This window comes from Lates calcarifer, linkage group LG21, assembly GCF_001640805.2.
Source record: "Lates calcarifer isolate ASB-BC8 linkage group LG21, TLL_Latcal_v3, whole genome shotgun sequence".
Taxonomy (NCBI): Eukaryota; Metazoa; Chordata; class Actinopteri; family Centropomidae; genus Lates; species Lates calcarifer.
The window spans coordinates 8,476,622-8,489,154 of NC_066853.1; the positions used below are offsets into that span (position 1 = coordinate 8,476,622).

The window sequence follows — 12,533 nt, forward strand, 5'->3', positions numbered from 1 at the left end:
TCATTCCCCCGCCTCTCCCTCTCTCTGTTTCTTTCTACACTGCTCAGTACACTTCTTCACCTCAAACATTATTGCTCTTCTTCTTTCTTGACCTCGCCAAGAACACACGCTTATCCAGCCTTACAAAACTCCGCCGTCTCCTTTTTGATCCTCCTTTCTCTCCTTATGTCAGTCAGTCTACATCTCCCCCAGAGATCATATCTGTGTCACTTTATCCTCTCTCTCCCTGTCTCGCTCAATCCTGCCTTATCTCTGGATTTCGATGTCTTTAACCTCTCCTCTCCTGGTGTTTCTCCTGTAAGTCTCATTGTCTGTTGCTTGCTGTTTCACTCCTTTTATCAGGGTCAGTGATGAAGGCCACAAACTGAAACACATAGGTCTGACAATAACATTGCTCTTTATACTTAAAGTGTTGCTAGAATTTTTACCTCAGGCTTTATCCTTTCTCCATGCACCTTGGGAGTAGATGAAGTTGTGCCAGAATTCCTTGCTCAGTTTCACTCCTTTTGCCATTTCTTTTATCATCTCCACTGCTCAGTTTCCTTTTCCTTTTTGACCTGTGTTTGTTCTCTGTAGCTGCTGAAGCTTTGCCTGGCAGTGCCCTGTTTAAAATCTGTCTAAAGACCCAAAGTACTGAGATATTAAAATAGTCACACTCACGTATTTAAACAGGTACACACCATTCAACAGAAGATGAGTTTTTTGTTTTTTTTGGTAGCAAACCAGTGTATATTTGTCTTCTAAATATCTGTGTAAGTGTTGCTCTCACAGCTGACTGCGTCCAGCTGGAGGGGAATAATGTCTGTTATCTGCACTCATCCATCTTTCCTCCCTTGTGCCCTCCTTCTATTTTATTTTCTGCCCCCTGCCATCCCTCCATCCCAAGTTATTTTCACTCCTCATCTCACGCTCTACTCCTGTTTCCTTTCTTTTATTCATTTGAATGAAGAGGGCAATGGAATTTTTTTTTGTGGCATTCAGCATGCATAAAAGTCATAACATAATTTAAAACTCAAATTCAAAAGGCAAGCTGCATTTCAAGCTTACTGCACTTGTCACAAACTGTCTGCCAGTGTTAAAATGGAAAGTCATAAAAGTTTAACGTACAGTGAATGAAAATGCAAAACAAATAGGTGACAGTGTCTTAAAACATGTTTTTACTTTGTTATTATGGGTTATTTAGTGTAGCCTGATGTGCAAAATGGCAATTCTATCCATTTAGAATAAAATCTACAACACAATAAAGTGTGCAAAAAGTGAAGGGGTCTGAATACTTTATGGACCCTCTGTAGGTCCTTGTGGACTTGGCATAAAAACCTTAAACCACAGTTGTTTCTCCCAGTGATGTTTTTTCTGCAACAAGTCCATATACTGAATATTTTTCATGTTGCAAAACAATTCTTCCTCATTGCCTCTGACATATTTTCCACAGAGGACATTTTCTTGATGACAAACAGTGATGGAGTGAGTTTGAACATCCCCTGAAGGTCAATACGCATTGCTGAGGCTAGCATGCTAAAAAATGAAAGTGTCATGTGGAAAAGAAACATTACTGTAACAGATTTGAACTGTCATTTTTCTCCATTAGACCAGAGCTTTGTGTTAGTTTTCATCACTTCTTCGTCTTTCTCCTCCCCTCTTCTTCTCTCAGTGACCTTCTCTGAGCTATAGCTTGCTTCAATGAGTCAGTTCATCACTTTTAGCTATGTGTGTATAATAAAAAAGGGAACAACAGTAATCAAGGAGGACATGTTTTACTAATTTAGCACTTTTACCCTTCTCTTCTCTATCCTATCCTATCCTATCCTATCCTATCCTATCCTATCCTATCCTATCCTATCCTCTTCTATTCTCTTCTCTCTGCCAGCCCACTTGTCTCTCTCTTCCAGCATCCCTTGGATGTTTTTGTCTCTATATCTGTAACTTTTTTGTGTCCATGTCTCTCTCTCTCTTCTGCCTTGACAGATTTGTTTCTGTCCCCCTGTCACATATCAAATCAAGTATCTGTTGTTTGAAGCCCAGGGGAAATCAGCAAAGTTGCCAAAATTTGAAATACACTCTGTATGCCTAAACTAGCCTGAACAAAGTGTGTGTGGGTGAGTGTGAGAAAGAGGGGGAGTGTGTACTTCTATCCGTGAGACTTATCATTACAGACAGTTGAGGAAGTGAGGGCATTTCTAAGGTTAGTGAATTTTGTTTATCCTCTGTTTAAAAAAGGGTTTACTTTAGGGCTTGAGGTTATGGAAAGTTTTGAAATTGGGGTCAAGAATTACATTGTGCCATTGCAATTAAATGGAATTCTCTCATGGTAATACTAATATAACGACTGCAAGTTTAAAATGCTTAATTCCAATTAGAATTATTTTTTAAGATAAGGGATTAAATGGTCATTTTGTTGCAACTTTCCACGTCCTGCATAAATATGAATATTTTGTGTGTGTTTGCCTGTGTCACAAATTACTTGATTTATTTTCCTGTTTCCAGGCAGTTAGGTAACTGAATTTCGATGATGATCTGCCAATGTAATTATAGCTCTGTGCAAAACTGAGTAATAGTCTGGAAAATAAATTCCAAATTTAAACAACAGAGAAAAATAGTTGAATGGAGGGAGGACAAAAAAAGAAAGAGATGGTCAGTCAGGGCAGAGAACAGCAATAGAAGAAGAAAAGGGTGAAAATCAGTGTGAAGGAAAGAGATAAAGTGAGAGGTAAGCAGTGGAAGAAAGGGGGGGGGGGGACAGAAAACAGAATGAGGGGATCTAGATGTGGTGAGAAAAGAGAAACAGGAAAAAGATGAGGTTAGAGAGTGTCAGAAAAAAATTGAGACAGAGGGTAATGAAGTGTGGCATCGATAGATGAGTAAAAGTGAACCTGCTGTCAAGGTAAGCAGGCGTGGGTTGTTCTGCTGCATGTGTGTGCGTGTTATTGAATGACGGGCGTGTAAGGTGGTCCGATCACTCACATAATTACACAGTTGGCTACACACATGGCCTTGCATCTATCTCTCTCTGTCTCACACACACACATACACTCAGAGTTTAGCGCCACAGTGTCTGTGTGTGAGACAGTTGTGACATTTGGCTTAATGAGTTTTGCTGTTGTCATGGTGAACTTTGACCTCGGTTTGGCTGAGGCTGTTGATAGACGAGATGGCTCAAGAGTGGTTGATACTTTCCGTTCAAATTACAATTTGTGCAAAATAAATAAATAAATAAAATGCACATACACTTCCCAAAGCCTGACTCTCAAATACTGAGTGAAAAAATAATTATATTACTTAACCATTAACACAGCAGCAAAAGTAGTGATGACCTCATTGATGACCAACTTCAGCTGCACAGTTCACACACCTTCCAACTCTGAACAGAATGACCTCAGTGATGCCTAAATGTAGATGTATCTGTGACTAACGTTAGCAAGCCATGTGATTAAGACAAACCTACTGCCTAACCTCACCTCAAGCCTGTGATACCAGTACCTGTAAACTGAGAAAATTAATGACAATGCTGTAGTATATTACTATTTAACACATTACTGCCAAACACTGTATGTATGTATATTGTGTTTTTTCAGATTTTTCAGATATGGAACAATGTCTGTATTTGGAGAAAAATTATGAGCAGAAAAAATATGATTAAACCCAGACTGAAGTTAACATATAGCAGCTGTTGAATTCACTAACATTTAATGTGGCATAGCTGCACTGTACTGTATAACCATAGCGATAGATACATTATTATAATAAGGATATAATATATAATAAGGATTTAATCGGTTGTAATCATTTTTCATCTGTAGGGGCAAAACAGCAGAAACACTGTCACTTAACAAGTGCTGGCACACCAATGGATGATTTTTCTCTCTTATAAATCATAACAGTGCTGTGTTTCCCATCCAAAGCCGTAAGTCTTTCAGTACTGATAGAGTTGAATTGCAACTATCTGGCAGCTACCATTAAACAGAGCGGAGTTAGATATAGCTGCTACTTGATGCTTATTGTATTTGGTTGAAGATTGCTTTGTGTGCTGACACAAATTGACACTTGCCACTGTGTTGTGGTGGTTTGGGAGCCTTCAACTACCATGATTTAACTGGGGGCTTGTGAACAGCAGCATTTTAAATCAATGAAACAACATAATTCACATGATCCTTTTGACAACATCTATGTTTGTTTGTTGTTTGCTCCCTAGGATTGAATTTCTGACAGCTTATGAATATACAGCTGTTGGACTGCCAGCACTTTTTGGATGTTCACTGACATGCAGAGCAACTTCCGCTCTTTTTTTTCTCCGTTCTATTCTTTAGTTTTTCCACTCTGTCAGATTCTAAGTGTCTGTGTGTGTGTGTGTGTGTGTGTTTGCGGGTGCGCTTCGTTTCACTTTCCCTGCTTGTGGTATCTGTCCAGCTAATTAATGCTGTCAGGTTTGGTTGGTGGACTGCTGGCATGTGTCAGTATGTATGTATGTGTGTGTGTGTGTGTGTGTGTGTGCAGTATGTATGGTTGTAAGCAGCAGATGCTCATCTAGAATCTCCGCCAGGTTGCCATGGCAGCTAGAGAGTGGGTGGTTTGGGGTCGGATGGCATGTTATTATTGAACCCAGACATTAATTACTAAAGAGACCTATTGCCAGCACAGCTCCAGATCAGAATAAAAATATTTTGCCAATACCAAAATCTCTGACCTTATTTTCCTGAGCTAAACCAGTCTTACTACAATTAATACGGAACAATCCAAATTTGCACCCTAACGTAACAATACCGCTCTCTTCCCTCCACTCTCATCAAACATTAGTGAGCTTTTGTCTGCTGGGATCTATAACTGTATCGTGACCAAGCACATCACGACTGAGGTCAAAGAGAAACATTTACACAAATGAAAGTTCACTGTAAGCTGTGGATCCCCAAACACTGGTTCATTCACGGATCAGATATTATCAACTCACTTTAATTCAGATGAAATGTTCAACTGGGATGGCCTTGTTTATCTGTGGGGGTGTAATGATACAGTCAGCTCTTGATTTGGTTTGATTTACAAAGAAGAGCTCATGGTATAATACAGTCACTGTAATTTTAACTGGGACCTTAACTATATTCTCTTTTTCAGCAATCTCAGTGGAAAATTACTTATTAATTTGCTAGTTAGACAAAACATATCATCTTCAGTGTGACTTTGTCTTATATGTACATTCGTATCTGCAAAAGACTGACCTGAACATAAAAGATAAGAACGGACTATTGGAGATATCAGACATGAACTTTATGTTGCCAATTTGAATGAAACCTTTTCTTTCATCCAAGTTATATCACCCTATGAATGTACAGAGACAAAAGATAGATAGAAAACTGAAAGATAATAAGGGGAAATCTAGTTCCTGATAGATCTGGAAATCACCCTGAGCTGGAACATGCAGAGCTGCTGATTGTCATCACAGCAAGTCAGTTAGAGAATTCGTCCATTTGCTGCTTTTGATGAAAAGACACTGAAATCCCACTTCAGGAATTCACGTTGCTTTGGGCTTAAATGCAACTTTTTTGTTCTCTAAGAGAAAGAGAGAAAAAAGAGAAAGAGGTAGATTGAACATAGTGCTCTGCTTCTACTATTTACAACTATTTTCGATTATTTTTCTGCTGTATGATGTCTGTTGTCACCAAAAAAAAAAAAAAATCTTTATGATGGGGCAGAAATTGGGAAATATCGTTGAATCAGTCTCTTCAGTATGTTTAGTATTCCCGTAACCAAATCTACCTTTTATAACCAAGAAAGAACCAAGTGAAAATTTAATAATCATTCGCAAATGAGTCCTAGTTTCTATTTCTACTCTGAATGAACAGAATGGAAAGGCAATTGCCCCAGGCCTCAGTATGTAGAATTGGTTTTGTAAAAGTTCTGCTTAAGGTAACACAGTGGCCTACAACACTGGCATACTGTACTATTATGCAAATAGCATTTCCAATATTGGCAGAGACAGGCCGTCTAATGTTAATTGAATAGTGAATAGAGAAGTAAGTGTGTGTGTGACAGAGAGGGAGGGAGACTGGGAGAAGGTGTGTGTGGGGGTGTCTGTGTGTGCATACACTTAAAATCCAGTGTGCTTTAATGAGACACAAAGTACAGACAGCAGGTTGAGCGTGGGCTGGAAACCATGGCAACGGCCTTGGGCTCCTAGACATGTGGAGAGAGGACAGAGGGACCGAGAGGAGAGAGAGAGAGAGAGAGAGAGAGAGAGAGGAAACCAGGATGTCATTAAGAACAGTTATTGGGATCGAGAATAGAGTGAGTGATTGATCAGCCTAATTTATGATGACACACACACACAAAGCAAACATTGCCCCTTACACATATAAATAGATGTACACACAATGACACACACACACACACACACACACACACACACACACACTTGCTTTCCACTCTCATACAGTACATGTATACATATACCCTGAAGGCTTCTTCTAACTGCCCTCTTTTTCTTCTTCACCACCCACACAGTTACATATTGTAAGTTTGTGTATGTGTATGTTTGTTGTGTTTGGTTCAAAAGTCATACATCACACAAGACCCTATAGATTGTGAGTTGAGGGCAAAGAGTGCAGAACTTTCTTAAATTCATAGTAGTCATAGGGGATACCAGTGCTTTGTTGGTATTTTTACTTCCAAATAGGGTGGAACTGCGAAGAATCGGTTACCATTTTATCAGTGGGTGTGTTAGGGGCTAGTGTCAATCATTGCTGGTCACGACAGCTCCTGTTCTCCCTTTTAAAGCAGAGTAGTCCCGCCATGATTTTTTTTGTTATTGAGTCCAGTCTCTTGGAGATACTGAAAGACTGTTCACCACTCTGCCCAGTCATCCTAAAGTTAGTGTTATACTTTTAATATCCACAAAAACACAATGGTCTGCAAGGGTCCGAGTGACATAAATTTTGTCATCAGGGGGTGTATACATGTCTGTGCTTGTCTGTGTGACCATGATGCTACAAGGGCACCAACTGTGCATGTACTCCTTAGGGAGTATAATTAAGGTTTTAGTGGTCGGAGTTTGAAACTCACAGATCCACACATTAACCTCATACGCAGTGTGAAAGTTTCAGTTATTAAAAAGATTTATTTTGAGCATTGTGCTCAGCCTTGACACCAGGATTACAGCTTACTGTTTGAAAGACAATAACATTCAACTCCTACCGTGTTTCACCGCCTACTTTGACCCAAGGCAAGTCACCAAGATACCAAACAGATGCAGGTGGAGACTAACCTCACTTTGTGTTAGAAAAATAGCTCTGCACCATTGCATCTTTGCTGGTGAAAACTATCTGGTTTCAGTGATCCTTGCTTTAATCCAGCTTTTTGAGGATTTTTCAATAATGAGTTATTGACAAAAAAAATCCTAAAACAGAGGGCACTAAACTCAATAATGTCATTTGATGATATATTGTCCAGTTAAGCAAAACAAGCAAAAATTAAACCACAAGACTAGTCATTGATTTCCATGTAAACAAACATCGAAAATGTTTCAGTTATAAAATAGATATTTGGGATTCAGATGAAAATGTGTGGGAGTCATTATGCTTTCTGGTAAATTATTAATATCACATTTCTTATGCAATTTGTGCAAGACAGAACAGAGCAAATATAATTATCTGTGGCTGTACTGGAGAGCTAACTAAACATATTACTTCCTGAAGGGGCAATTAGAAATTTGTTGATAAAACACTACAGATTTTTTTCCTGCAACCATATGTGTCTTTATTTATTTTATTTCTGTGATATTTGATCACACACAGTTTAATATGGTAGGAGAAAAAGCCATTTGGTGCGACAGTGACAACATGAACATGGTGAAGGTCACAGATTAGGTTCAAAGCCCTAGCAGCACAACCAGAATTGCTTATTTGAATTAAAGAGGACTTTCTAGAAATATTCTTTACGTTAAGGTGGTGATTGATGCAAGTGTGGTTATGAGGGTGTTTGTGTGTCTGTTTCCAGTGTTGCGTGTCATTTTGGCCTCTGAGGAGCTGCAGGTGTGACCTGCTGGGAAGCTTGCCAAACAGGTGGCAAGCCAAAGTAAGAAAGGGACAAGTGAGAGACAGAAGTGAGAAATAAAATGGTGAAAGTAAAACAAGAGGACACCACAGAGATAAAACATACTATACATGTGTTTGACAGAGATACAGTAATATGTGTTGTTTCCATAAATAAGAAAATGAGAAAAACAGAAAAAAAAGAAAAGGACATATTGACTGATGGATGCAGTGGAATGTGACAGAGCTGGAGGATTGGGAGGAAGAAGGGATAGAAAAACAGAGTGAATGGGCTCAAGGGAAACTGAGGATGCTAATGAGAGAGGGCAAAAGAGACAGATGGAGAGAGAAAACTGTGGGAGAGAGGAAAAGAAGAAATCTATTGACAGGATGAGAGAGTGCTGATTAATGATCATTGATTGTTTACTTCAGAATCTGTTTTCACTTCCTCAACCTGTCAGTCTCTTTGATTTTTGTCTATTTTGTTCTTTTCTCCTTTTCTCTCTTTCTTTTCTTCTCACTCTTCCACCCACTGTTTCATAATGTCAACACAACATTGTGTTAACCACAGACTAGAAACAAATACTCACATAAATATCCAAAATCTTATTCATCCTTCCCTCAGGGGAGCCACCGATCGATCCATGCAGTGTGATAATACCACTTAGTCGCCCTGCATGAGACAGCGTCCTCTGTATGACACCAGAGACAAAAACAGTCAATGGTCTGAGCAGCAGTGTGGATCTCAAAAAGTTAAAACAGTCAGCGCTCGAAACCATTTCAAGCTCCACTGATTTACTTTTTATCTACAAGACTCATTTTACAGTGAGCTGGTTTCAACTCTAAAGTACCAAATTCAGCACAGTTACTGAAACAGTGATGAAAGCATCTGTAACCACCTCGTTTATTTCTAAGCCACAGTGCATTAGAGGAATAAGTTTGTAGTGACTTTAGAGTACTTGAATTTATGTTACTCTGTGGCCTATCGTAATTCACAAGAAGAAAAGATAAGAGGAATGTCTGAAGCCTTTTTCAGCTTTCTATCCTGTTAATGTGGACATACTGACCTACAGGTTGGGAACCACCAACATAAACCAAGCCTGGCTAGTCCAAGCTTGGTTTGGAGTTGATGCAAAATCTATGAAACCTATTCCATGTCCTTACAACCTAAAGAAATCAGTTAAAATATTTTTGTTCTAAAAATCTGCCTGTGTCAAATAAAGTAGCATTTCTTGACTCATCTATAACAACAAGCCAAACATTGGCATTGGTGACAGAACTGACAGAACTGCTGTCACTTCCCCTTCACCCCCAGCCATTTACTCACATTACATACTTATACACATTTATTTGGATGTTTACAGACACGGCCTGTCATATAATGGATAACGGTGATTTATGACCACAGCTCAGAGGCAGAGGGTGACAAGAATGACAGAAAGAAAGAGGAAAAAGAGGGACAGTTAGAGAGACATAAATGGTGGCAGACAGAGAAGCCAGTTTACGCACGCACACTCACATGCACACAAACACTTTGGGTCTCCAATCAGACTGAGGCTACAAGGACTGCTGTAGGAGAAAATGAGTTTTGTTCTCTGGAGGCTCAGAAAAAGAAAGACAGACAGAGAGAGGGAAAGAAAGATAGACGGAGAAAAGAATGAAAGAAAGAAAAAGAAAAAATTTGACTGGAAGAGCTGAGGATCATTGTCTTGCTTGAGGCCATGTTGGCAGTAGTTGTGAAAGGAGGAGAGAAGATTTGTCATTCACATCCACTTCTCCTTTTTCCCTTCTTCCCTTTATCTCTCTCTATCTCTCTCTCTCTCTCTCTCTCTCTCTCTCTCTCTCTCTCTCACTCACTCACTCACTCACTGACGCACACACACACACACACACACACACACACACACACAGAGTGCCATCTGTGCTTCCTTGAGGAGCAGTAAACCCAAATCTTCTCCAAAAAAAATGCAAACTACAGCGATATGTCTCCACAGTTAAATGTGTGTGTGTGTGTGTTGGTGAGGCAGTTATATTCATCTTGCTGGTGTCTGACGGGGCATGGCTGCTGAGCTGCAGCCAAAATACTCCATTTGACCTAGATCATCTCAGCACCCGACTGGTATATGTGAATGCGCATGTGTCTGTGCATAGTGTTTATGCCTATTTGTCAGTGATATGATGAATTTTGGACATTGCCCATAATGATGTAAGAGCTCCCTCCTACTTGTCCTCTGACTTGCTGCTTGTCATTCTGCTTGTGCCTCCTTTCACTGTGCTTCTCCCCAGTTTGCTATTTCTGCTCCTCCGTCTTTCTCTCCCCTTCTCCGTCTTTCTGTTTCTCATTCTTTGTTTGTCGCTCCTCCTGCAAGGAAACTGGAGCACTCCCCAAGCACACATCTTCGTCAGTTTGTGTGTGTGCATGTATGAATAAGGAATGTGTGTGTGAAATAGGGTTTATTTGTTATTGTGACATATCAGTGCCCTTGCACTTCCAAACATTTAATTTCACCCAGTAAGTCATGTTAGCTGTTCTCTGCATGCACACACACGTGCACACACATACATACAAAGCAACTATAGTTGTGTATTGTAATTCTAGCTCTATGAAGGCATAGCTCTCTAATGAGCTCTAAAGGCTGACCCGCTCATCTTTGCATATCCAGACGTTATAATTTGCATGTTCTCCACATGCTCAGCTAATCAAGTCGATTATTCCAACTATCAGTGTAAAATCCTATAGGAACTGGCCCCATAAAAGATCCTCAGCCCCACATTGCTAATTAAACTCTGGCCAGTACACCGACAAGTTGGACCCCTGACTGTAATATATTAGAAGTTTTCCCATAGAGATACCTTAATGGAGACCAGATGAGATAAAAGACTTGGCCACTAGCGTAATGCTTGCTACCCACACTCTGACTTTAATGGCACAGGTGCTACTGGAAAAATGATTTGTTGTTATGTCAATGGGAATTAATAAACACTAAGCATTATGGTTATATCAGCTACTAACAGGCCATATACTATGTGCTGATAGTTGCCCACAACAGAGAAACGAAGCAGGTCTTAAATGAACCCTTGTGAATCAGACTCCTTTCCATACTTGAGGTGCGGATGGGAGGTGGCCCAGTGTCCTTTGGTCCACTGCCAACCATGCACTGGCAGATCACAGCTCAGACTTAATTTTCAGTTGTTTAAGACTAAACCAAAAATACAGGCAGAAGTTGAACCTAAATACTTAAGGGTTGATGGTTATCTTTCATTGTTCATCACAGCACAAACAATGGGGTTCCTCGCTACATCTGCAGCGTTCTCCCTTTCTTTCTGTTTTCTGGTGTCTACCCTCTGATAGCTTCATATTTGATAACACCTGTCCTCTTGATGTTCTGCAGGACAAAATGACCACCATGTATCCTTAACACTGAGCCAGACCGTTTTAGAGCACACACCGTGTTATTTAAATCTCCATATACAATAGTTGGCCCACATTCTTCTATCTTAGTCCTCTTCCAAGTTATTGACACTTAAAAAGAATAAAATATCCAGTTAAATTCTCTGAACAGCCTGTGCAGCATAATCAGCAGAATGATCAAATGACTCCACCAAATATTCAGAGGAACTGATGCAAAATTTGTTTTGATCGTGAAACAGCGGGTGTTTTCATTCTCACATATACGTTGATGGGGGCCTTGGAGTTTGCTAAACTTTTCTGCTTTGTCTTTCCTTGTTTCTTTGCAGTGATGGATGGGCGGACAGGTATGATGTGACAGATGGTTACGTTAGGGAAGCAGCTGGCGGTATTACCATCAAACTACAGTCGGCTGATGTGAAATGGTTCGATGAATACTACCTTAAACTTCGGCCTGAAAACAACCATAGGAACCCCTGGTTCCCAGAGTTCTGGCAACATCGTTTTCACTGTCGACTTAAGGGACACCCACAGGAGAGCAGCAAGTACAACCGCACCTGTAGCAGTGAGTACAGAGACTAATAAACATATGAGAGCAACCAAAGTAGAATATTCTGTTGTGACAGCACTTTTATATCATTCTTTTATGATGAAGGATTGTTAGTTACATCAGTTAGGTTTATTGTTGTTTATTGTATAGTCCCCTGCACCTGAGTGTGGACATACAGTAGACAACAGAGACTCTCTGAGTTACAGCTGTACTGTATTATTGTGTTGACCATGACCATCTGGAGTACAAAGAGAGATGCTGCATTGTTTTTGGTCATCATAACAGGCTACAGTACCAATCTGCATTTTTATTGACAGGCTTTCATAGTGGCAAGTAACATAGACTCACATAGCATACAAAGAGACTGGCTGAACACACACCCAACCACCTACATACATACACCATATGGATACACACAGCTTTCCGGTTCATCTGAAGATATCCCTTGTGGCCGTGAGTGCACCCTCCCTTTATTTCTTTGTATTCCCCCCTTCTTCCCTCTCTTTTCGTTTCGTTCCCTCCATTCATAGGCAAAACGAGGTGTGAGAGCTGCATCAAA

The 12,533-nt window shown here is 40.0% G+C and overlaps 1 protein-coding gene across 2 annotated transcripts in view; it reads left to right on the plus strand.

Moving 5' to 3' along the window:
- Nucleotides 1-12,533, plus strand: part of grm5b (glutamate receptor, metabotropic 5b) — a 61,302-nt gene that overhangs the window by 33,849 nt on the left and 14,920 nt on the right. For both annotated transcript variants that reach the window (XM_018681595.2, XM_018681593.2), the window contains exon 7: nt 11,754-11,989. In XM_018681595.2, the coding sequence (XP_018537111.1) occupies nt 11,754-11,989 (236 nt within the window). The remainder of the gene's footprint in view (nt 1-11,753; nt 11,990-12,533) is intronic.